We start from the raw sequence: 26,041 nt of genomic DNA, 5'->3' as shown, positions 1-26,041 counted from the left end.
ATTAAAAAAAACCTAAAATCTACCAAAACCTCGTCTCTTCTCCAGCAAAAGACCAAACCTCTAGCGGCTGGTTCCCCTTCTCTATTCCTCTTTGTCTCTTCTTCTTCTTCTTGCGTTCTGTCGGCGATTGTAGCGGTGGTTCTTCCGTTCGTCAAGCCGACGATTGCAACGGTGCACTTAAAGCGACAACTCTTAAGGTATTTTTTTAAAATCTTTTTCCTTCCATTCTATAGAGGAGAATCACAGGGAGGGCTTAGAAATTGAAGCCCAACCAAATCTTTTCCCCTCCATTCTTAAGGTGTTTACAGCAACACAAGCCAACTTGTTCGATTTTTTTCAAGAAATCCAACCAAACGAAACATATACAACTAGTGAAAACTCAGCTTTTCTTAGCAAAAAACTCAATTGCTGTAGTTCAAAATCATCCATTCTTTTTGTTTTTTATGGTAAAAAAGACAGACTCTGGGATTTACTAAAGTTCAAAACCCATGAAGCATGAAATAAACTCAGATTTAATTAATATTTAATAACAATACTAAATTCAATAGCAGAACCGAAACCTGAAATTAGAAATTGAAAATAGAATATGAAACTAGAGAAGAAATTAGGAAGAATGTGTTTGGATTATAAGCCTTGCTTCGAACAACATTTTACATTGTAACCTTTTATGTTCAACCAGACAGCCTTAATGATGCAGGTACGGAAATATTCATTTTAATTCCTCACACATTACTGTTCCAATATTTGTTTCATTGCTGCTTAGATAACTAATATAAGATCAAAGTACTTTTAAGCTTGAAATGCATCTTAGTTGTCATAGAAAAAATAGATATAAACTCAGGAAATTTTCAATGTCTAACGCATCATCAATCAGTTACTTTGTTGATAACATATAGGATAACACAATCGATGTTTGCCTTTGACATGTTTTATTACTACTTAAACTCATAAGTTGGTTAAGTCATACTCATACTTTGCTTCCCAACCATTTCATCAATCAGCTCCATGCAGATCACACCAATCAAACTATACATTTAGGCACATTATTAAATACTATTATTGTGTTTATTAGGTGTACATGTCTGTTGCATAGTGAATATATGCCCGTATTTTTGCTCCCAGATTTTTACAGAATAGATATATTATACACATACCGTATTATTATCGTAGCGTATTATTACGTCGGATTTTTTGAAAAGTATTATTGTCATATAGTCCGTTTGACTGCCGTACGTATCCGTTCCCGAACTTACTAACTATGGGCCATACCTAAGAAGTGGGTCCCACTCTTGGATTCCACCTGTGAGGCTCATGGTTCTCGTACTGGAACCTGAATCAGCCTCCAGAAATAATCTTTAGGGATGTTGTTTTCTATACTGTAGAGCAAGCTGCGCCCAGACACATGGGGGGTGGATGCGATAATCACCTTGTCCCCCTGCACAAGCTATCCATGTACCTGGACACAGCACACGCTACAGCACAGAGAACATTCTCCCTAATCTTTATTAACCCAACGGTTTTTTTGCAGTCACCCCGTAGTATTTTGTTTTGGAGAGTGGAAACCTGTATAGCGATAAAAGGAGTAAAAGCAAAACGGCAAATCTGAAAATAAAAGGATGTAATTACCAAATCAAAAAAGGGCCTTTCTGCAATTACGGGATTTTTTTTTAATATTTTTTTTATTAATGTTCGACATTGTATGACCGGCAATATGTCGCCGGTCACGGACTTTAACATCTTCTTGTATTATAAGCCTCAGCTTTCTCTGTTTTACCATTCTTCGCTCCTCTCGTCTCTACTATCTTACTATCACTGCTAATCGACGAACCGGAGCATATGATCTTCTTTAATGGCAAAGCGAAAACCCTAGAAATCTGTTACCAAAGAGATATCACCGAGACTAGAGACTCTTTGTAAGGGTTGAAAAACTATTAACGACGGTTCAATATCGAAGCTTGCGATTTGTTAGAACAATGTTGGAATGGCTCAGTACAGGCAAGCAGGCACGGAGAGATTCGGTGTTCGAAACCATGATGTCCACCATGGAAGCGGAAGCTCAAATTCGGATCACTTCTCTATTGGCATTCGAGGAACGAGTAAGCAGGGACGGGCAAGGAGATCTGGTCGGTCTGATAAGGGGCGGAGGATCTCGGTTCGTACGGTGGTTGTGATTCTCTGTTTCGTCCTCATTGTCACTGGTTTCGCTTACTATTACCTGTCCAGAGATAAAGGTCGATCCTTACTTCTCTGGTTTTGATGATTATGGTGATTTAAGAAACAGTGGGTGTTTTTGTTCGCCAATCTTTATTTTTAGTTCTTTTGGAAAGTTAGAGGCTCAATTTTTGCATGGAGGTTTTGTCTTAGATCCGATTTTGAACAGGAACGAGTGAGATTAATTTCTTTGCCTTCTCAATAATTAGAGAAAATATATTAAAAAAATAAATAATTTGGAATGAGAAGAATTGATGTCTCATATGCATTCTTATAGTTTTATTTAAGCAATTGCTGTTGTTGTTTATCTATTAATTTGTTTGTTTTCTGTTGTTTCGTTGAGTTTATTGTGTATTTTGAGTGGCTATCTGCCGCTCGCAGCCTTTGAGTTTGCTTCATGATGATAAGCATTTAGTGACTAGAATAAGGTGGGTTGTGCAGAAATAAACAGGTTTCATGGTCAGGACAATGACATGAAAAATGACTTGGATTTTCTTGCTAATGTAACTAGCACGAGGAGGTCTAAAGTGCTCGATTTTGGTCAGGGCTCTGTGTCACATGGCAAGGATTCCCGGTATTGGGACCGGGATGACCGGAGAAGGGACGATGAATATAATGAGGATGATTTAGAGCTTAATAATGCTGGTGTTGGTGATAACAATAGGTCTATGGATAAGGGCCATTTTGGGGTGGAAGAGAGGAGTGGAGAAAAACAATTGTCTCGTGAAGCTGGGAAAAAGTTGAACGAAAAGCAAAGACTGGATCATGGAAGCGGAGGATTGTATAATGAAGCAGGGCGCGATGAGCTGAAACAATATGAAGCAGAGTTTGAAGCCTCTTTGAAGAACATTGGGCAATCAAGGCGGGAGACTGGCAATAAACGTGAGCTATCTGATGGTGAGGATACAGGGCTACAGATTGAGGATTTTGACACTGATGATGAATATGATGATGGCATTGATTCTCATGATGCTCATTATAGTGATGCAAGACATGACGATGAAGATCAGTCTGATATAGCAAGAGACTGGGATGATGATGATCCTGGAGAGTCTTCTGATACCCTTGATGCTGGAGCTGAGCACCAACGTTCTGCCAGGGAGGCCGATGACACTGAAGAATCTTTCAATAATTCAACTGAGGAAGACTCTCCCTTGATTAGTGCTAATAATGGTAAAATAAGTTCCAGACACATGAGGGTCACCAGTGCCCAATCTACTACTAGAAGGTCAAGATCTGGGAAAAAGTCTGTTTCAAGGAGAAAAGCAAAGCACCACAAATTTTCAGGTAATTTTTCAACCTTATCCAAGTGGAAGGATTTTACTTGCTCTTCAACATGTATGATATGCTGATTGTACATTTCTGCTGATGTCTTATATTGCCTTTAAATTAATATCATATATGCATCAGTGTATGAGTTGTAAAGCAATTCCCATTTATGATAAACTTACTTGGAGAATCAACAATGTGCCACTGTTCACTTTATTAGTGGCATTTTTTTTTTTGCTTCTTCTTATGTGCTTATATCAGTTTTTTAGAGGAACATCCAGGAAGCTCAGATTGACTGATGGTTGTCCCTGCTGTCCCTCTTTTTTTGGTGGTTGGGACTCCATCTAGGACAGAGAAACAGCTGGCAGCTCCCCGCCTCCCCCACCATCCCGAATTAAAAAGTCTTTTTAAAACCACTGGCCTGTGTGTATCTAAGCACCAACTAAGAATATATTAAACTCTCACAATGGAAGAGACCACAACCCAGATTTAGCCCATATTTTTATGGTTACTGCTATAGGTGCAATGGGTATGGTCATAGGAGGTTTGAGTGCAAGCACAGTATGAGGCCTACTAGTTATGAAAGAAGAGATCCTATATCATCCCAGATGGGATATTTGGCGGAATGCTTTAGATGCCACCACTTTGGGCATATGGCTAGAGATTGTAGAGTGGTATTTCCATCTAGCCAACCTCAGAAGAGACAGCCTTATAGAACCATGTAAACAAGAAAAGGTTCTGGAAGGCAATTTGAGGGAAAACAGAAGACCAAGAAAAGGAAGCCTAAGGAGCAACAGTCACCATCTTGTGAGTGTTCTCAAGTTGCATTGTGCAGTATGTGGAGGAAGAAAATTATGCAAAAGACATGAGCACAAATTGAGATAACCAAACAGATGGCCAAGGCAGCGATGACAGAATCTGGAGAGAAAAGAACAGATTAAAGGCAGATGTCAGTTCATTGGTAGCACAGGCAGACTTTGGAAAAGTAAGTACATCAGTTGGCAAGGCAACAGAGAAGTCTATAGTAAGTTTGCTTGGACAGAAACAGAGGAAGTTCCTTTATGATTTTTGCATCTTGGATGAGTCATCAACAGATGAGGAAGGTTTGGTGTCATGCAGAGGGAAGAGCAGATTTGATGAGATGTCAATGATGAGTTTGCAGTTGCGTGTGGTAACTGGTAACCAGCAGCTATGTTTTGCTCCAGTATGGATTGTGGCATCAACCATGTTGAAGTTGTTGTTGTCATCTGCGACAGTGTTAGACTGTATATCTATCACTTGAGAGGGACCATTATCTTACTCGGGGAAGTTGAATTTTTCAACATTGTTGACTGGATGCAAAGAGGAGAAATGGAAATCAACTGGTACTATGAGCATTGTGTGATAAAGATGGAAGTCAATGGAGAAATTCCACTTGAGGCGGCATTTGTGCATGATGAGCCATGTTGTGGTAGATATGAGGACTTCTTTGTCACCTTCTTGTATTGTCAGTAGATTGATATAGGCTTCAATTGTTTGTTCCAGGAGATTTACTAGAAAGGGGGAGAATGAGTTGAGCATATGGTGTACTTGTGCAGGGGGAATTTCTTATCTTTATGGGATTGGGAAGATGCTGTGGACACTTCCATAGTAGACAAGGTTTTAGGACTTGGTTTTGCCCATGGTTTCGACCAGCCACGAAACCGAGTTTTGTTGAGTTCTCAGCGAGTTGGTGTATTTTTTGTGCTGTCAAGACTCTGTGGTGGTTTTCGGTGGCCATATGGCCAAGATAGGTCCTGAAACTTGACATCCACCCAATGGAAACATATTTGTAAACCCAAAATGGTACTTTGACTTCGGACCCTAGGTTGGTAGTCTACGGCAACACAATTTTTACCCTTTGAACTCGGGAAATTCACTAGTACCCTTTGGACTTGTTGTCAAAGGGAGAGAGTGTCATATGCAAGAGCTCAGATGTGAAGTGATATGTATTGTGTTCGTATGTTGAAGCAGGCGAGTACAGTATGGAGAATGTATTCTGTGTTCGTGTGTTGTAGCAGGCTAGTATAGTATGGAGATGCATTTGCATATTTGTGTGTTGCCAACAATTCCAACGGGGGAGATTGTTGGGGATATGGAAGTTGGTGTTGTCATTGTTATCAACATAGTCAGGGTCAACACACTCACACAATGGTCACAGGGGTTGCTGAGGAAGTGTCATTGGTGGATGGACAATGTTTCAGTGAACAGGCAGATGACAGTGCGACATGGCAACACAGTCAGCAGTTAGATGGCAGTGTCAGCAGACAGGGTCAGAGCAACTGCAGATGACTGAGATAGGTCAGTTTCAGTAGGATGACTGAGTTGGCATAGGTATACCCACAGTGAGATGGCATAGTGAGGATACAGTGGCAGGTGCACTGATGTGGTAGTACAGAGTACAACAACAGTGGCAGCTGGCAGGTTGGCAATGCAGATATGTTAGCACAGTGACAGTGATGTGTACCAGTGCAGATGTGGTAGTACATGTGTGTATTGATGGTGTACACATGTATCATAGTGTTACAGAGTGATGTGGTAGTGTTAGAAGTGTCAGGCAGTGCCATGGCAGTTAGAGTCAGTTTGGCTGTGATTCTAAGGTATCGGGGCTTATTTGGCAGTGTATGCCTGTATGGAAGCATTTGACAGTGATTGGCAGCATGCCGAACCCGTTTAAGAACCCAAACCAAGACGAAGCGGGTTCAATTGGGTCTTTGGGTTCAATAGGATATTTAATTTATTTATTTATTAGGGTTTTTTATTAGTTGGGATTTATCTTGTAATCTTCTATTTTAATTTTAATAGATTAATTAGTGATAGAATTCCATTAGGAATTTATTTCAGTTTTAGATTACGATTAGGAGTTTTATTTTCTTTAAATACTAGCTTGTAATCAGACAATAATCAGAGTTGAATGTGAATTTGGGTTTGGTTTTGTTGCCGAAGTGGTACATAACAGGTCATGTGACCTCTCTTCTCTCTCCCCTCCTCTGAAATCTCTTCTTTCTCTCTCTCTCTCATCTCCTCTTCTCTCTTCTTCTATTCTGAACCTTTCTTCTCCTTCGAGTTCTTCCTCTTTATTTTCTCTCTCTTGAAGTCCTCTTTGCTGGGCGGTACTACCAGATTCAGGAGAAACTTCGCTGAATCATGAACCCGTAATCGATTGGCCTGAGACTTGGGATGTGAATCTCTCCACCCTAGGTGACTTACACTCCAACACCCCTCCTCCTACAAGCTACCTTGTTGGGAGAGACTCACCTGAAACAGATCTGACCTGCAACTATCGCCTGGATCAACTGCTGAGATCGGAAGGCCTTCATCCCTTCCCGTTTTAACTGTTGAGGGTGTGTAATTGAGAGAGCTCCTCTATTTAGACCTTTTCCCTGCAATTCTGGGCCTTTAGAGCCTTCCCGAGAGAGATCTACCGCCACAAGTCTCCCTTTTGTCGCTTGTTTGTGCGATGGCTAGAGGTTGAAGAAGACTCCCACGATTTGTTGGGTTTTAACCCTTTTTTCAGACTTTCCCATATTACCCTTTTTTTTTACCTCTAACTCACTCATGTCCTTATTTTTATCTTACTTCCAGGTTTACCCTAGAGGTCACAGGTTCGAGTCTGGAAACAGCTTCTCTGCGAAAGCCAGGGGTAAGGCTGCGTACATTATGACCCTCCCCAGACCCCGCAGTGGTGGGATCCTCATGCACTGGGTACCCCCTTTTTCCAGGTTTACCCTCTTACAATGAATCTTATTCCCCTCCATATCCCAAAACCCATTTAAACCACCAATTTACCCTTTTAAGATGACCTTTAATTACGATACTGCCATTCCAATATAACCTCAGTTATTTACCATTCTGCCATTGCTTCTCTACAATTTTAATAGTTACTGTTTTGCCACTGGTGCTTATGTTTTGAGTTATCTAACACTTGGGTGGGCCATAAGCGATCTGATTTGGGTCTTCTGAACCCCGGATCTGCATTAAGTGGAGGCTGAAATTTGCTCGAGCAAAGCTTACTAGACATGATAAAAGAATGGTGGAGAATTCATAAGCAGTGTCTACAAGCTCATCAGACTGAGCTTACCACTTGGGAGGAGATGAAGGAAGAGTTAAAGGTCAAGTATCTACCAGATGCATCCAAAGCTAGATTGCATGGTAGCCACTGATTTGTGAATTTAATTGAACAAAACCAGTAACCCAAGATCTCAAATTCTAGAATTAAAGAGAGAACATAGCTAGATAGCTACTGAATTTAGTAAGACAATAGATGAAGACTGCATGCTCTGTTATTCCAGCAGATGTATATCTTATGGTTTTGCCTATTACCCAACTAAACAAATTTGTAAACTGGAAAAATCCCCCACTAATAACAACTGACCAGGGGTAACTAATGGAAAGAAAATATTAATAAAACTTCAAAGTATAATTTAAAATAAAAAAACTGATAACCAGAATTGGCAGCCTGTATAGCCAGTTATTACTTGATCTAAAACTCCTCGTAGTTTCTCTCCCCTGGCCAGCAACCTCTTCTAACTACTATGTGCATAAAAAAGCTTACTCCTATCAGACCTATTTGGCCTAGCAATTTGGCATAACCAGTCCTCTTCTTCTCCTTCTTATGTTGCTGTTTTGCATTCTCTGTTTTCTAAGGAAAGAGGAAACGGAGCTGCAATCTGGTTTACGTCAGCTTTTGCATTGGGCCTTAATCCTTTTTGGTACATTCTGAATTTATGATATGTCCGTGTAAAGCATATGGGACTGTTTAAAAGAACAATGTGGACTTCCTTATGCTGTGGTCTCCTGAAAGTGTGATGTTTCACAATTACTATTAGATGATGCTGATCTATTATGTTAAGTATCCTTGTTTTGTGTTTTATTATATTCTTTTGGAGGGTAAATTTTTTTTAGATTAGTCCTGGCCGTTCTACAAGAGTTACCCAGTTCCTTTGTTTTGAGCAATCCTCTTACTTCTTTCCCCCCTTTTTTTGTTCCTCTTAAAATTTCATTGTGCATGTGCATGCATCCAGCTGTGCTCTGTAATTTGTGTGGGTGTGTGCGTTTGTATGAACATAGATTGGAATCTTTATGTAAAGGTGACATAATTTCCTTACATGTCTGCACAAGGAGTATTCTTGAATTTGATGTTTGTCAGTGCTTGTCCAAAATGCTAATGCCTTTTCAGGATATTGTTACCCTTAGGTTTTTGGGTTAGTCATTATGCATATGTTTTTGTTTTGAATAAGTAAAATCTTCTTCTTATTCTAATGATGAGCTTCTTCACATTCTACTATCGTTCATTTCCCTGAACTTTGTGATGTCTATATTTCTTCAGGTTCTTCGTGTGGGATGAAGTTCTCAAACTCTACTGCACAGCTAGTCGAGCCTTTAGAAAGTCGCAAATTTTCAAGATTTTCCTTGCAATATACAGAAGTAGAAGAGAGGCGTAGTGGACAAGAGCAATGGGAGCCCAGATTTGCTGGGCATCAGAGTCTCGAAGAAAGGGAAAAATCATTTATTGCACGTGACCAAAATATAAATTGTGGCTTTATTAAAGGTCCTAAAGGATATCCAAGTACAGGATTTGATATTTCAGAAGATGATGCAAGATTTATGAGTAGTTGCCACATTGCTGTATCCTCTTGCATCTTTGGAAACTCAGATAAGTTGAGAACACCTAATGATAAAACGGTGAGGGGATAAGTATCTACAACTACTTTCTTGTCTTAGATACAAACTACGTAGAGAAATCAAAGTTTCTTTACAAACTTGTGATAACAGCCCTGCATATTGTTCATTTTTGCTGCAAGGGCTTGCTGATATGATGATAGAAATGCATTAGCCTGATTCTCTACAGTCTATTTGCATCTCCTGTGCACTAGTGACTAGGACATTTCTCCCTTGCTTCCTACTATAAGTGTATATATTTTGTTTATTACCTTTCAGTGACAGATTTTGAAAGCAATATGACAGTAAGAATAAGCCTCATTTTGTTACTATGAGCAGGAGTTTTTTCTTAATGAGTTGGTTTCTCAACTCAGATGCTAGTTATTAAAATTCTCTTATAGGAAGGAAACATACAGCTGGTTGACTAGAAATATGATGCCTCATAGGTTGCTGCACAATCCAGCACAAATTTATATTACTAAATAATAACTGTGATGATAATAGAATGAAGAATATTGGTTGCCAACCCAAGTGGGTATGTTGAATACATTTCAAAACAGAAACCTTTTTCTGTTTTGTTACAACAATACACCCATCCTCATAGAAGTAATATTATTTTTTGGGAAAACCCTCTTGCTTCTCTGATTTGGATTTTTTTTTTCTTCCTGGAAACGTTTCTATGAAACTCTCTTCCCACTTCCTCACCAGGTAAGTAACGGAATGGGTTGGATCTGCTAGGGTCTCCTCTATTATGATCCCAATCCTATTACTGACCCCTCATTTTCCACATGTAAGGGTGCACCAAATTTAGAGGGTCAACAACAACAACAACAACTACAGCCTGATCCCAACTAAATGGGGTTGGCTACATGGATCCTTGCTCTCCAATCAGCTCTATTCGACGCCATATTTGAAACAAGGCCTAGGCTAAGCATGTCTTTCCTTACCACTTCTACAACAACAACAACTAGGGGTGCAAGTTTGGCCCTGCCGGCCCGAACCCGCCCTGGCCCGCCCAGGGCTAGAAACTTCTGGCCCTGAGTTAGGGTCGGGTCGGGTTAGGGTTGAGGCCTCGAGCTAAGCTTGGCCTGGCCCGGCCCGACCCTGATTTAAGTTATACTATAAAATATATATTGATATAATTTATACATTATGAACTTTAAATTTCACCCACATTTTTTTTATATAATATACTATATATGAAGACAATAAGTGTTATAATATAATTTATTATATTGTTATTTTATGTAAAATTAATAAGTTCTTCCCAGCCCATTCCAACCCATGCATTTCTTTTCCCCTCCCCATGATCAGGGCCAATTAGGGTCGGCCCGACCCGACCCTGAGGGCGGGTCAGGGTTGGATTTTTCTGGCCCTGAGTCAGGGTCGGGTCAGGCTTGGGCCCAGCTAAGGGGACTTAGGGTTGGGCTAGGGTTCTATAAAGCCCAGCCCAACCCGACCCTGTTGCAGCCCTAACAACAACAACAACAACAAACTCAGCCTTATCCCAACTTAATGGGGTCGGCTACATGGATGCAAACAAACAAAGTAGGGAAAACAGAGTCAACCAAGAAAGAGAGATGAAAAATGAAAAGTGGAAAATGACCAGTGAAAGTTAGGAAATAAATAGAAAAATGAAAGATGAAAGATGAAGGATAGTAAGAGGAAAGAGGCACAACCCAGCACGTCAGGAGAATCTCAGCTAAATGGGGTCTGCTACATGGATCCTTGCCCTCCAATAGGCTCTATCCGAGGTCATACTTGGTACAAGACCTAGACTATGCATGTCCTTTCTCACCACTTCTCCTATGGTCATTTTAGGCCTGCCTTTAGCTCTTTTACTTTCCTTACCAGTTCTCCTAGGGTTAATTTAGGCCTGCCCCTGGCTCTTTTAGCTCCCTCAATCTGAATTAAATCACCTCTCTGAACTGGGGCATCCGACAGTCTCCTTTGAACATGGCAGTGCCACCTAAATCAAATTATTCGTAGCTTATCATGAATTGGAGCTACTCCCAAATCAGCTCTAATCATATCTGTCATGGCGTCGCCATATTGCCGCCATGGCATCATATCGCTGGAGAAGTGGGCATATCGACCACCGATATAGATGATGTAAGAATATTGACCGATATGGTCTCCATGTCGTCGTCATGGCGCCGCCATGGACACCATACCACGACATATGGCCATATCGGGCGACATGGTTGTTTCAAATTATAAAACTTAATTTTTTAACAATAATTTTTTTTAACCATTTTTTATTTTAATGCTTTTTCCTTAACATAAAAAAATATCAAACAGAAAACACTAATACACTATTGACTAATACACAATCACATATTCACATCAACAATTTTTTTTTATTTAGATGGGTTGTTTATTAGCTTTATTCACTCAATATAAATTAAGTTCTTGTAATTGTTTTTTTGTTTTGTTATTTTTGTAGTCACTTTCATATGAATCATATCTCAACTCTCATGATTTTTCAACTTTATTATCAGCAAGACTATTGCTATCAATTATTTGATAATCCATGATTTCATATACACTAACGGATATTACACTTTCATGAATTAAACCATAGTAGATTAGTAGTACACTTTCATGTTAATTTTTGATGTTATAGGGTATTTATTATAGCATACTAAATGACATTAAAAATAGAGAAAATAAAAAATAAAACATGGTCGATATGATCGCCATGGCAATGCCATGGCGGGCGACATGTCGATATATCGACATGACACCCCTCCACCGACTTGGATCGCCATGATGACGTGACAACTATGGCTCTAATATGGTCATTCCTCACTTTATCCTTCAAGGTTTTTCCGTACATCCATCTTAACATCCTCATCTCTGCAACACTTAGTTTATCTATATGACGCTTCTTAACAGCCCAATTTTCCGCACCATACATCTAACATCATAGCCAGTCGAATGACTGTCCAGGCATAAATGGTTAAACCAAAACCTGTCGGGGTGAGTCGTGATGCCTGGTTTGACCCTCCTTGTTGCACTCCCTACTTATCCCCACCAATCCTTGAAGGAATTTTCTTCTTCTTAAAGATGGGTATAATATCTTGAAAGAGAGAGATGGCAAAGACCCAAGATAGTGATGCAGATAAATCAGCAAACGTGGACTTATTTTAGTAGAAATAAGGCTTGGGCTGGCTTCTATTCATGTTGGGCCTTTGGTGATGAGGTATGCTAGGCTGAAACAAAACAACACTAGCAAACTTACAGAAAACAGAATGACAGTGAAACTAAAACACTGCAGAAACTAAACGTGATTAGAACTCTCAATCCATTCAACCGATGGGGCTGAAACTTACATAAAATGGAGGCCCTAATGGGGTGACTGGTTAAAATATCAAAACAAGATGATGGTTAGATTGGGAAAAACAAGCAAGGACAGAAAACAGAAACTAAAAACCCAGAATTAGAAACTCGAAGAAACCAACTAGAGCTCACAAGTGGCTGGTTGTATGAACACCAAACTTTGATCGAATGTAGAGGGGAAGGAGTATAACAACATACTAAAAATTGAAGATCATCTGACCATGGATTAGGTTGCAGTGGTAAAGGTTGCTCCATTGTGACCAAGTGGTCACAGGTTCGAGTCTGGAAACAGCCTCTCTACGAAAGCAGGGGTAAGGCTGCATATATTATTATCCTCCCCAGACTCCGCAGTGGCGGGAGCCTCGTGCACTGGGTACGCCATTTTTTTTATCCGACCATGGATTAGAGAGGAATGCATGTCTGAAGTTCTGTTGCACAGAATGGACAGAATATAAATTGTATGACAGTAAGATGAAGCCTGCAGAATATTATGTGAGGAACAAAACAAAGGTTGATATATCAGTGAAACACAAAATATAGATCAGAAGTCGGCCAAAATAGATCTCGGTTGGATGAAGAAGCTTGCTGGAAAACTCTGCAGAACAGTAAAGGAAGAAAGAGAAAAGAAAAGAAGAAGATGAGAAGATGGAAGGGGATATGACCAAAGGCTTCACCACTAGTCCCAATCCTAAGCTTCATCACTTAGGACAGCAGCACACACTCACATAGAGCATAGTTTTCTCAAATATCAAATCAGTGGGCTAGTGTGCCCTTTGCTCTTTATTTATTGTTAAGATATGTACCGCGGTGCATTAGTGGTAAGTGGCTGTCACGCTAAGGGGGATTGTCCCTCCTATCATATTATGAGAGTTTAGTTAGTAGTTGAGTCTTATTTTATTTCCTGTTGTAACTGTACTTGGATTCTTAGTAGAATTCCTACTAAGAGTCTGTTTACTCTCCTATAAATAGAACAAAGCATCACCACAATAGACAAGTTAAATCTATTGAGGTTCAGCATATCTCCTCTTCCACCTTTTTCTCTTCTACTGTGCAGGTACTGGTTTCGGATCCTGATTTATTACATGGTATCAGAGCTATAACCAGTACTTGCTTTCTCCTTGATAGCTGTTTTGAGAGTTTTCCTAGGTTTCTGGTGTACAGCCACCTATGCTCTCCCTTTCTATTTCTGAAACCCTAGTTGATAGGAGAAGAAGAACTAGGGTTTCTAGGAAGATTGATTTGTATGTAGATCATACCTGTTGCTACTGCTACTGCTGAAGTGATCATCAATTTGCCTCGGTTGCTTCTGTTATCGTTGATGCCCTAATCGATTCCTGCTGTATCGTATTATGCTGCTGGTTGCTGTTGATCGAAAGTTATTGCTGATGTTAATTTCATCATCTGCCATCATCTGTAAGTCGATTTGCTGCTAGGGTTGAAGACGAAGGTTGCTGATTTGTAACAAATCAATTGCTACTGATTGAATGGCAAAGCAGGAGTGTGTAGCTGAGCCCATGTAGTTGGGATAAGGCTTGGTTGAGTTTGGTATACATATGTGACTGGTTCACGACACAAGGTCTCCAACTATTTTTTTTTTTTTAATTTAATAATCTCACTTCTTTGATGTTTTAAATTATGTAGCTTCTAATTTCTAATAAATTTTAAGGGGCTATTTATTAAGTTTTAGACATGTGCCTTAAGGGTTGTGCCTTGCCTGGTTCTGCTAATTACCTCAACATGTTTTTACCATTTTAAAATTATGCTAGTCTTCTATTCAAGATTATGATTTTGAACTAACTCTTTGCTTTTCTTTGCAGGTCACACGTTTATCAAGAAAAAATGTTTGCTTTGTTATGTTTATGGATGAAAATACTTTGCAAACACTTTCCTCAGAGGGGCAAAAGCCAGACAGAATGGGTTTTATTGGCTTATGGAAGGTTGTAGTGGTAAAGAATTTACCTTTTACTGACATGCGGAGAGTGGGAAAAATACCAAAATTTCTAACTCACAGACTCTTTCCTTCTGCAAGGTATGAAAACATAGGTAGATGTTGGATGTATTGGTGATTACTTTTGTAATGGTAGTATGGTACACAGATCATCAGTATTTCATTGGTTACAACATACAGTTGAACTTTTATTAGTTATTAGTCATGCTGCTTTTAGCTTCTATCATCCTGTTCAAGATTTCTGTTTTGTTATGTTGCAAAAGTTTTTCTAGTCTGGCAAGGAGGGTATCTCTAGTACAGTACCAAATTTTGCCACATGGAAGGGTGATGTGGCAACTTCGATCATATGGATATCTAGAAAATGGTCTAGATTGACCACATGTTATGTTTCAGACACATATTTATCCATATACCCTTCCATGTATTGGCAGATTCCCTTGTTTTTTAGTCATCCAATACTCTCTAGAAAAGCTCCATTTTTTCATTGGTTTTTTAAGGCTTTATTTTGAACTTGGCCAACTCTGTCGTGGGCTGAAACTTGACATGTGAAATAGGGGACCTTGGGGTCTACCTGTCTACTAGTTTCAGCTCTTTTTAATAATTCAATCTGCCATGTGGCAGATATTTGCACTGGTCTAGAGGTACTTTCTAGACCTGCCAGACTAGAGAAACTACTATACTTATATTTCCCAGCAATGTTATTGGACATGCTTCTGATAAATGCTCAGCTCCAAGTTTTTGAAACTTATTCTTATGCTTGCAATTGACGAAATTTTTTCAAATATATACTATAGTTCTCAGATATTCTTTGCAAAGTTATACTTCATTATTAAAGCATTATTAAGATTATTGGTGATTGGCTACATGAATTCTTCTGCTAGTCCTCCCTCTAGGGCCAAATATTTATTTTTCACTAGATGCAACCATGTAGAAGGTGGACCTCAGCGCAATGTTATGATTGCGCCATTGCGACCAACTGGTTGTGGGTTCTAGTCAGGAAAAAGCCTCTCCGCGAAAGCGGGGGTAAAGCTGCTTACTTTATGACCCTCCCCAGACCCTGGAGTGGCAGGAGCCTCGGGCACTGGATATGCCCTTTTTTTATGCACCCATGTGCTTTTCAGCCTTCCCGTTGTCCGTTTCCCAATTTGTGCCAAAATAACTCAGTATCATTATCATTCTTCATTTTGCTCTACCTAATTATTCAGTTTACTTCTCTCAACTTGTCATCTATTGGGCTATACCCTTCAGTTTCCCTTATTCCTCTCTGTTTTGGTACTTTGTGGTGTTGCCACTTGCCAATCTCACCATTCGGATTGCAGCAATACCTCTGATTTCATTTCTAACACAGGAATGTCATAGAGATTATGAATGTGACATCAGGCGTGAAGGAGTTGCTGATGGAAGCTCGAATTCTTGGTTAAATAGTCCTCTGAAATGCAAGAGTTGATTACAGTTCAATGGGAGGGATGGGTAGAGGGTCAAGCGAAATAATAATCTTCCTCATTTTATTTTATTTTTGTTGTGGGGGGGGGGGGGGATATTGTGTGCTAGTTTTAGCAGTTCAAGTCTATTTGGTAGGTGGTAGTAGTAGTGATGGTTGATTCTTTTCGAGGATTATTTTTGGGGTGTTTATGCAGTTGTTTTGTCATCTTGGTAGGTTGTTGTTTGGCTTATGTGATATGTACTGTTCTCGCTTTGGTTTTTCTGATTTTCTGCTCGTTTCGGTGAGGCTCCTGGGGAGTTTGTTTCCTTCTTGGATGTATATTTTCATTTATTTCTTAAAGTTTGAATAAATTTTCATTCTGATAAAAAAAAAAGTTGAAAATCTTAAGTTTTATACATGGCATGTGAATTGAATTTGATCTTCAGACACTATTGTTGGTTACTGGACTCACTAGTTTTAGAGCTCATTTCATTGTTGTCTTTATCTTTGGTTCACTTTTCTTTTCTGATATAACGTCTAACATCCTCATTGTCCATATCCTTGTCTAATTTCAGACTTTACCTAGAAAGTCTTTACTGAGTTTTTTTCCAGGCTTAATTATCTTTTGGAGTATGGTTGAAGGAAGAGTAGTTTTAACCATATATGTTGTGGTTGGTATTTTACTACATGATCTACTAGTTCAAATATAAATCATGACCTCAAGGTGTCTGGGCACAGGCACGGACATCAGAATCAAACATGATTCTTCATGTCTGAAATTCAGATCATGGAATATTGGTATGATTGTTTCCCATCTGATGGGCTGATGTTTTTTTCAATTTCTAATTTCTTATGAATTGAACCATACACCCGTTTGTACAAAAATAAAATTAAATGAAAGTCAGTATTTTCCTGTAGAACTTTCATAGGAAAGACTAGTACTCAATCTTTGGAAAATGCTAATTATATAGTTCCAGTGAAAAATGCAGAACTGACCTGGTATCAGAATTTGACATTTATCTGCTGTCATGATTTCATCCAATTCGAAGAATCCATGTGGCATGAATTGTTCAATGATGCTTGAAAAATTGAAGGTGCTGGACTAATGAGTCATGCTGTGAGATCATCCTCAGGGAAATGATTCAAATAGAAACCAGCTTCTTTCATTGAATAAATTGAACAGAAGAAAAGGTGATAACAGTGTTTGTGAAATATGTGCTAAAAGCCTGTAGCTCAGTTGTCTGTTGACCCCTAAATGAGCTCAAATTTATGCAACTGAAGAGAAAATGGAAAGAACAAGAAAAGAGGGGGGGGGTATATGAATGATATAGACCTTCTAAGGCATGGGACTTTTAGTTTAATAATTATGATGTAATTCTAGAGAGTTCACATTTCTATCACTTGTCATCCTCATTTACCTTTGTTTTGTTGTATATTCTCTTAGATGTCTTCTTTAAAGTTTCCACTCTAACCTCTTCTGGTGCCTGATACTCATATTTTGCATATAATATTTCGCAGGTATTCAATCTGGCTTGATAGCAAATTACGTCTCCAAAGTGATCCTCTCCTTATTTTGGAGTACTTTCTGTGGCGGAAAGGTTATGAGTATGCAATTTCCAATCATTATGATCGGCATTGCGTGTGGGAAGAGGTGGCACAAAATAAGAAGCTGAACAAATTTAACCATACCGTCATTGATCAACAATTTGCTTTCTACCAGGCTGATGGCCTGAGAAGATTCAATGCCTCAGATCCCAACAGACTTCTACCAAGCTGTATGAGATTGATTACTAGATTTCATTAAGATACTTTCTTGCTGTGTGAACTTGTTTGGAATTAGCTATTATCTTCCCCTTCTTACATTAATTTTTCTTTAACCAGATGTCCCTGAAGGGTCCTTTATTGTGAGAGCACACACGCCAATGTCAAACTTGTTCTCTTGTCTTTGGTTCAATGAAGTTGACCGTTTTACACCGCGTGATCAGCTGAGTTTTGCTTATTCGTACCTGAAGCTGAGAAGAACAAATCCTGGAAAACCATTCCATCTCAATATGTTCAAGGTGCAACATCATCCCATGCTAACTGCTTACTACAGGAATCTTACCAAAAAAAAAAACTGCTTACTACTGGAAGAAGAAAAGTTGAAACTCAATTATATAACTACTCTTTCACTTTTCTTGTATTGTAGGATTGTGAGAGACGAGCTATAGCGAAGCTATACCGTCACAGATCATCAGAGAAACGCAACTTACCTTTGGTAGTAATGGGGTGAAAAGTGGGTTTCATGGAGCTTCTGCACAGGAAAATTGTTCTCTGAAGTATGTATTTTATGCTTGGCAACACTTGCATGCTGTGCTACAGGTTAAACCCGAGTACGGGAATGGCATAGCTTTAACAGCCCTGCAGGCCTGTCATCATGGTCATTTTGTTTGTGCAGCTTTAGGAAAGTTTATAGCAAATGCACACATTTAATGTTCCAGGTCAGGCTCAAAATGCTGCATTCTTTTCTTCATTTTGGTCTATTATTTCTGTATATGAAAAGAAATCTACAATGACCATCGGTTCTCAAGGGCATCTGTTTCCATTCATTTGTTGCTTCTCTGGAGGCACAGAAACTTCAGATTAGCCCTGTACTAGTATTTCAACAGTTTCCACAGTCAGTGCTATTTACTTTATTGGCCCATGATTTCTCTCATTGGGTTTTGTCCACCATCCTATATGTACTGTAGGCTATGAAATTTTGATGGGTCATTTGCACTTGTATGATATTTTGGCAAATTGATCCTTGATGCACGATTGTGTTCTTGTATGAGCAAATATGAATTTATCCAAGTGAATGATGTTTATGTTACAGCAAAATTTCACCCATTGACCTAACGAACATTGATAGTTAATTTGATGCTAATTGGTGTTTGATGCTCTAACCACTTATTATTTATTTCCTTTTTTAACCTCCAGTTGGAAAAAAAAAGAAAGGAATGAGAAGGGGGAGAGGGGTTCAGAAACAGGTTTTCAGGAAACTGAAGAGCAACTGAAACTATAGTTAGATTTCTGCTAGGCTAATTGCAGTTGACTCTTGAATCTTGATACACAATCACACTAATTTGAACCAAGGTTTTAAATTGCAGTTTACTCTTGAATCTTGACACACAATCTCAGATAACCTCTCCCATTAATTACTATGTTCAGCTTCTGTGTTTTGTTTCACCCAAATACTTGAGGCATTTTTCCTACTTCCATGGTGAATGGAGAATCCCTTGCCCATGGATTTGTGTGCCTTGGGGTGGATATCAAGAACCACAATAATGGAATTATCGATTTTGTATAGGAGAGACGGAGTAATAATAACCCAAGATTGGTGGGTCTACCCTACTCCGTGGGTAGAGGAAAATTTTCTCCAATGACTTAATGCTTAGGAGTTGGCGATTTAGGAGTGTATTTGTTATGTGCAAGATAATCTGAAAATAAAATAAAATAAAAGAGAAATAGTAGGGATAGAAAGAGAGGAAAAGAGATAAATTTGGGATAGAGTTTTGCTTTACAGACGAAGCAATGGCGTCCTGGCGCAATTGGGAGGTCGTCAATCCTCTCTCAAGATAAACTCGTAAGAATTAATTAATATTTTTCTCCTTCCTTTCTACTTCTTCATACATCAATAAATACATGGCTAATATTAACTACTCACTTCCCCACTCCTACAATTTCTCTCAATTCCTAAAATATCTCTCTAAACTTATTCCACTTTTAATAACTACATTTAATAAATAACCACTATCCCGTAGATGTATATAATTAATAATAAATTAATAATAACTAACTCTAATCACAAAGAACTACACCTAAATAAAAATCGACACATAACAGCGTTGCACATTTGCTACATTTGTGGAGATATAGAGATGTCTTTTAATAGATTTCCATTTTTTTTCATAAACTTGTTTTCTTAAATTTTGCTGAGTTTCAAATTATCACAAATATAGTAGGTTTGAGAGGTGTGTAAAGTGTAGTGATGACTAGTCACATGTCTTATCCTTTAACTACTTGCACTATGTTTTATTCAAAAAAATAATAATAATAATAAAATTACTTGCAATTTGGTGGACCCAGATGGAGATAATGGAATTATCGATTTTGTACAGGAGAGACGGAGTAATAACAACCCAAGATTGGTGGGTCTACCCTACTCTGTGGGTAGAGGGAAATTTTCTCCAATGACTTAATGCTCAGGAGTTGGCGATTTAGGAGTGCATTGCACATTTGCTACATCTGTGGAGATATAGAGATGTCTTTTAAAAGGTTTCCAATTTTTTTTCATAAACTTATTTTCTTAAATTTTTCCGAGTTTCGAATTATCACAAATATAGTAGGTTTGAGAGGTGTGTAAAGTATAGTGATGACCAGTCACATTTCTTATCCTTTAACTACTTGCACTATGTTTTATTCAAAAAAAAAAAAAATAAAAATTACTTGCAGTTTGGTGGACCCAGATGGAGATGGATGTAATTATGATAAAGAACGCCTTCATGAGTCATGACTCAATCCATCTCGTTAAGTTTCAATTGTTTTTCTTTCTGTTAAAACTTAAAAGACAAAACAATCATATGCATTTTTTATGTTTAATTTTTGTCATTCTGAATATTAAGGAAAATTATCACCTCAATTTGCCTGTCAGTCAATTTCCTCTAATAGAGGGAGGTGAACCCCACCCAGACAGTGTGTTTGGGTAAGGGGTAGGATAGTCATTTCTACCCTCTTATTAGATGAAATTGAGAAAATTGATGGACAGATAAAGATTAATAGACAAGCAATTTCTGTTCTTTGCATGTCAAATTTGTAACGTAATTGTTAGGCCCATCATTATAACAAAACTTTAAGATAGGTTATACAATCATTATAACAAGACGTTTCTTTTTTAATTGAAAAAAATGATTTCATTTCCCTTGCAATCCATCCGAGCCAAATGGAATTGGTCATGTAGCAAAATGATGCTTTACCAAGAAGACTAAAACTAATTTTTAGGGATTATCAAGAAGGTGCATGCCAAACATATGACGGGGTAAAATATATATTTTTTTAGTTTATTTCAAGAGAGATTTAATAAAATTGCTGACTCCCTGACAAGAAAGGCACTATCGGTGATGTGTACGATGATGTAGCCTGATTATGATTAGTGGTTATAGGTTCAGTGAGATGTGTTCTACTCTTGCAATGTGTGAAATACCAAAAATAAATTTTGAGCGGGTATATGATTGTATTTAGACCATACCTTATCAATCTGACCATTTCAATTGTCATGTCATTCGTTAGAATTATACATACATCATTTTTGGCGGACCCAAAAAGAAATTACAGGAAAAAAACACGTGATAAAAATTAACCATCGTTAACGTTAGGGAACCCAGAACGGTCGAACCATACAGTATGGACTTGGAGATTGCACCATTTCATGAAGCTCTATCCGTTTTACTTACTGGATCCAACCTAACCTGACTGGAATGTAAAAAAATATCCACAAAATAAGAGATTTAAAACCCCCAAATCGCGCTTTTCTCATCTGACTTCCTTTGGCTTTTTGTCTAGGACTGAATTTTCAGATGTCTTTTCTGATTTTTTGAATCTGAACTCAATTATAGATTTACTGAATAGCTAAGTTGTGGGAAATGGGTTTTAAAAATTCAGGCATACCAAGCAAACCAGAGGAGAAGAGCAAGAAACAGCAAAGAAGGATTTCATAGAATGCTTGAAACTGTTGGAAGGGGAGCTCGGTGACAAGCCTTGCTTCGGGGGTGAGAGAGAAAATATTAATCAAGCAATATTAAAGAGTAACTGAAATCTAGAATTTCAATTACATCTTTTCTTTCATGTCTCTGTCTCCTTGTAGAAGATCACAAGTCTGAATCCCAAAAAACCCCGCGAGGGTTTTCCCTTCTAGCAGGTCTGAAACTAGACCTCGACAGTGGTGGAATTTTTATCACCTGTAGTTTCCTGTTTGATACGGTTCCCTAGTGTCTTTAATAAAAGGTGATGGATCCCACTCTATCAGTGTGTTCGATCGGGGTGGAATGGTCATTTCAACCTCCTATGAAAAGAACCGCACAACCAAAGAGATGAACAGAAAAAGGGGAAGGCGCGATTTATGGATTATAGTTTACATTCAAGGCGGGTTAGGATGGACTGGTAAGTAAAACGGGTAGAGGTTTATGTAATGGTAAAAACCATTCTTGGCCACACGATCTGTTTAGGCCACGTATGGCACTCTGACGGAAGCACTGCGCTGCGCGATTAGAAAATTAGAGAAACCCCATCTGCGCTATGCCGCCGAGTCCCGAGTCACGAGTCGAAGGAGAATTTCCCCTCAAACGGCATCATCTAGTTCGATTGTTCTTTCTGACAGGAGCTGTTCTTGTCTTGTCATTGGCGAATAATCAACAACAAAATTTCTTTTAGGTGAAACACATCTCTTCCAAAATGTCTGGTAAGGTTACTTCTGTTCATTTTCAATCTAGATATCTTTTTATCTGGAGTGATAGAATCGCAGTCCATTTATTGCTGTGATTTGGGTTTTTCAAATGCTTCTATAATCTTGGAACATTGAAATAATCTGGGATAATTGATCAGGTGAAACACAAGAAAAGATTGGGAAGAGAGGCAGAGTAGCGATTGTGGTTCTTGGTGATCTTGGCCGCAGCCCTCGGATGCAGTATCATGCTCTTTCTCTTGCTCGCCAGGTATCCTTCGTTGAATTTTTTCAGTTTTAACTTATGCTTTGATTCACATACTTCATTATTTTAATTGAAGGTTCTACACACAGTGAAATGATCTGCTTCAAGTTTCCTGCCTTGCAAATTTTTTGTTGAGTCTTGAATAGAGCATAATTGACTTTTCTGTTCTATTCAACTATATAAAGCCTTCATCCCAACTAATTGTACTTTACTGTGCGAGTACCTTGTTGATTCCATTGTGTTTAATCCAACGAATTGTTCTTATTGCTCTATCAATGATGTAAGTGTTGATTTTCAACTTCCTCCTAAAACGTTGGGGGGGGGGGGGGGTTGAAGTAAGAAGCTTTTTATAATTCTACCGAAGATTGCAAAACCCCATATGTAGAGTTTTCCAGAGAGCTGATGTAAGTGTTACCCATGCCAAACCACCATAACCATTTCAGTGGAAGAGAGAGATTTATTGCTTTTTAATATCCAAACACTATAGTCATGCTTGTCCTTAGTTTGGTGGACCCTATCTGATTTTGTCATTTCTTCTTATTGCACCATCCCTCTTAGTGAATGCATTTTTTTTCCCGGTTTAATCCAAGAATGAGCATCTTAAGTAGACACACGGTGAATTGATGAACTTGATAAGTAATACTTTATCAAAGCAACAATACCACATTAGGAAAGCTATCCCCTTTCCCAAAAAGGGAAGATTATTTCATTCTTTCCACCAGTAGGTCCCAAACACTAGTCAAGCTTGCACACAGGCCAATGGGAAAACTCAACAAGTGAGGGAAAACCATTTGATGCAAAGGCTTATGACATTTATCTGTCAATGTCTCCTGGTTGCCGCAGACCTTTCGGTGTATTGTAATTTAAGTGAGAGGAAAACAGGTAAATCGTATGATACTAGTTGAAATGTTCCAGACAAGCTTAAGTTCCCCAACTGATCTTGGAAATGGTGGCAAAAGAGTAAACTGAACTAATCCATGTATATTTTAACATTTTTGTAGGCTTTGCCTTTGTCTTTATCTGCAGCTTCAGATCATTAGAAGACGGGAACTTTTAACTCAGATCCCATTGCATCGTGAATTGGAAATGAACCAAGATGCATTTGTAGATGTAGTAAGCCCTTAAGTGCCAATAGTTGCAGATACTAGTGGCAGTTGGAGATGCTGGTTAGGGTGTTTTAGGATGCGGAATCATGATCACTAGAGCAGTGTGTATGTTTACTGACTCAATATCTGGTTCCTTCCAGAATAGGCAGAAGTACACCATTTGAGCATGAATGGGTTCAATGGTACACCATGTGGAGTAGGAATGGGTTTCTACAGTATACTGTGTGGAGTACGAAGGGCAGATAAGACCTAACCCAGTGTTTGTTCAAATATTTAATCATGGCAGTGTTTAATCATTAATTAAAACCAACAGCTTTAAGGATTGCAAATGTATCTAGTAAGGTCAGCCCTGATGCAAAAGAACTGCTATTACTTTCTTTCAGCTATAATTTCTACGATTGCTGACTGTAGATTTCATGGGGAGAATATCAGGTGATATCTCTCAGATCCAAGGCTTCTTCCCAACTTGAGTGGCGCATGCCTCTGATAAAAGAACAGACCTTATGGGTTTGTGGATCGAAACCCTAAACAAGAATGACTAGATGTATGGAAAATTTTCTGTAGGCTCTGTTTACCTGAAAATTTTCCTTTGAGTTGTTTCAACCTGGAAACAAACAGAGCAGGAGGAGGGGTGGGTAAGATGCACAAAAACAAATTATGGATGTTGAAAAAGCCGATGGACAGGCCAAAGAAAAGGACAGCAATGTGCAAAGTGAAAGCCCGACAAATGGAGCTATACTTGAAACTCCAATGCTATCCCTTAGATTGATGGACAGACTTGTGGAATTGATGGGGAGATGGAAATATGGGTTTTCAGAGAAATTATACACTTTACCCGTTTTATAAAGGGCTCAACTCTGTAAACTAAGGGCTAGCAATATAAGTTCAGTGAATTTTCAGCTGTCACAAACAGAGTTACAATTAGGAGGTTCTTGTAAGTAAATGAGAACTTTTTGTGGGAACTTCTCAACTTTCTAAATTATCTATAAAGGATCCCATCTTGAAGTTGAACATCCAACAGCAATGAAAAGTGCTCTTCTTTAAATTTATCCTCGTCCTAGATGTAATTCCATTATTAAGATTTTGGGAAACATTTGTTTTAAATTCTTCTAGATCAAAAGAAAGTTTGACATGGCCCCCAAAAACAATGCTTTTAGAATAACAAAGGCACCTTCACTCCATGCTTTGAAAGCAACTGTCAGAACAGATGAAACTACTTGCAAGACAAGTGTTTCCCATAAAATTATCTGTCAAAAGGGTTAAACAAGTATTAACTATGATAGTATAAAAGAAAATGTTTATATGTTACTACTTTTAAGTCACATAAATTGACCTGAACCTCATTACGGGATTCCTTTTGAGAGAGGATCATGGAGCAGCTATTAGTGAACTGAAAGCTCCATTTCAGCTGTTTAGATTTGAGTATAAATTCTTGTTGATTTAGATATTTCATGAATTAGCGGTTGATGCAGGGCATCTCAAACTTTTAAAGTTTTTAAACTGTTATTTGGGTATATTTTTGGATAATTTTTTGGAGAATCAAAACCTTTCCTCTTGGTGTGCCTTAGGTGCTGTTTGGAAGCTTTTTCAGATTGCTCTTCAACAAGACCAAGATCATTCAAATTGGAGCCTGTTTTGGAAAAAGGTATAGCCTTGTTACTGAAGGGGTAACATGCTGTGAAGGGAATCCTATTTTTAAAAAGGGCCGGTAGGCGATCATGAGGTTCGTCAAATAAAGGGGGGGTAGTCCAAGGGGACCTTTGTCCCTATCCAACGGATTGTGCATGACCGTGGACAAAAACCCTTTGCTTTTAAAAAATAAATCAATAGGAAGTTCTAGTTTAATTTCTACTTTCTTTACTTGGAGAACTCTCAAAAGAAGTTGCTTAATTTGTAGTTGGTGTCGTCTAATAGGAAGTTTATGTTATCTGTCACAAAATTAGAAACTAGTCCTAAAGTAAAGGCAAGCATACTGCCCAAGCTAACTTGTTGAATGGAATAAAGTTGTTATTTGTTGTGAGGCTGCTACCTACATATCAGATCTGTGTGCTGCTGTTTGCTTCTACATATTGTTGTCTTATGCTGTATTTCTTTCTCTCTCATCAACATCTCTTCCTTTTTTCTACTAATTTCTTTAGTAACAGTTTCTTTTTCTGATTATTCCCCTACTTTTTTATTTTTATAAGACGTCAACCCGACCCTATTTCCCACATACTTTCCTTATAGTATAGCCTTGAAGAATCCATAATCATAGGATGTGCTACATCACTGGTCACTGTGTAAAAAGTTTCATTTGAAATTCATTTACAATAATTAGGATATGGAAGTGAAAGAGTGACTT

The 26,041-nt window shown here is 38.5% G+C and overlaps 2 protein-coding genes across 3 annotated transcripts in view; both read left to right on the top strand.

The window, feature by feature from the left end:
* Window positions 1-1,759: 1,759 nt before the first annotated feature.
* Window positions 1,760-18,731, top strand: LOC122655639. Its single transcript, XM_043849891.1, has 7 exons — window positions 1,760-2,231; window positions 2,653-3,498; window positions 8,828-9,183; window positions 14,319-14,530; window positions 17,391-17,647; window positions 17,754-17,932; window positions 18,061-18,731. Exons 1-7 carry the CDS (start codon window positions 1,982-1,984, stop codon window positions 18,142-18,144), a joined length of 2,184 nt encoding a protein of 727 aa, XP_043705826.1. The 5' UTR covers window positions 1,760-1,981; the 3' UTR covers window positions 18,145-18,731.
* A 3,544-nt stretch (window positions 18,732-22,275) lies between these two features.
* Window positions 22,276-26,041, top strand: part of LOC122655984 (UDP-glycosyltransferase TURAN) — a 28,678-nt gene continuing 24,912 nt past the window's right edge. For both annotated transcript variants that reach the window (XM_043850393.1, XM_043850394.1), the window contains exons 1-2: window positions 22,276-22,347; window positions 22,491-22,600. In XM_043850393.1, the coding sequence (XP_043706328.1) occupies window positions 22,341-22,347; window positions 22,491-22,600 (117 nt within the window). In that variant the 5' untranslated portion in view covers window positions 22,276-22,340. The remainder of the gene's footprint in view (window positions 22,348-22,490; window positions 22,601-26,041) is intronic.

Source organism: Telopea speciosissima, chromosome 3 (genome assembly GCF_018873765.1).
Source record: "Telopea speciosissima isolate NSW1024214 ecotype Mountain lineage chromosome 3, Tspe_v1, whole genome shotgun sequence".
NCBI classification, from domain to species: Eukaryota; Viridiplantae; Streptophyta; class Magnoliopsida; order Proteales; family Proteaceae; genus Telopea; species Telopea speciosissima.
Note: the sequence above shows the minus strand (reverse complement) of the source record. Positions and strands in the feature narration are given on the sequence as shown.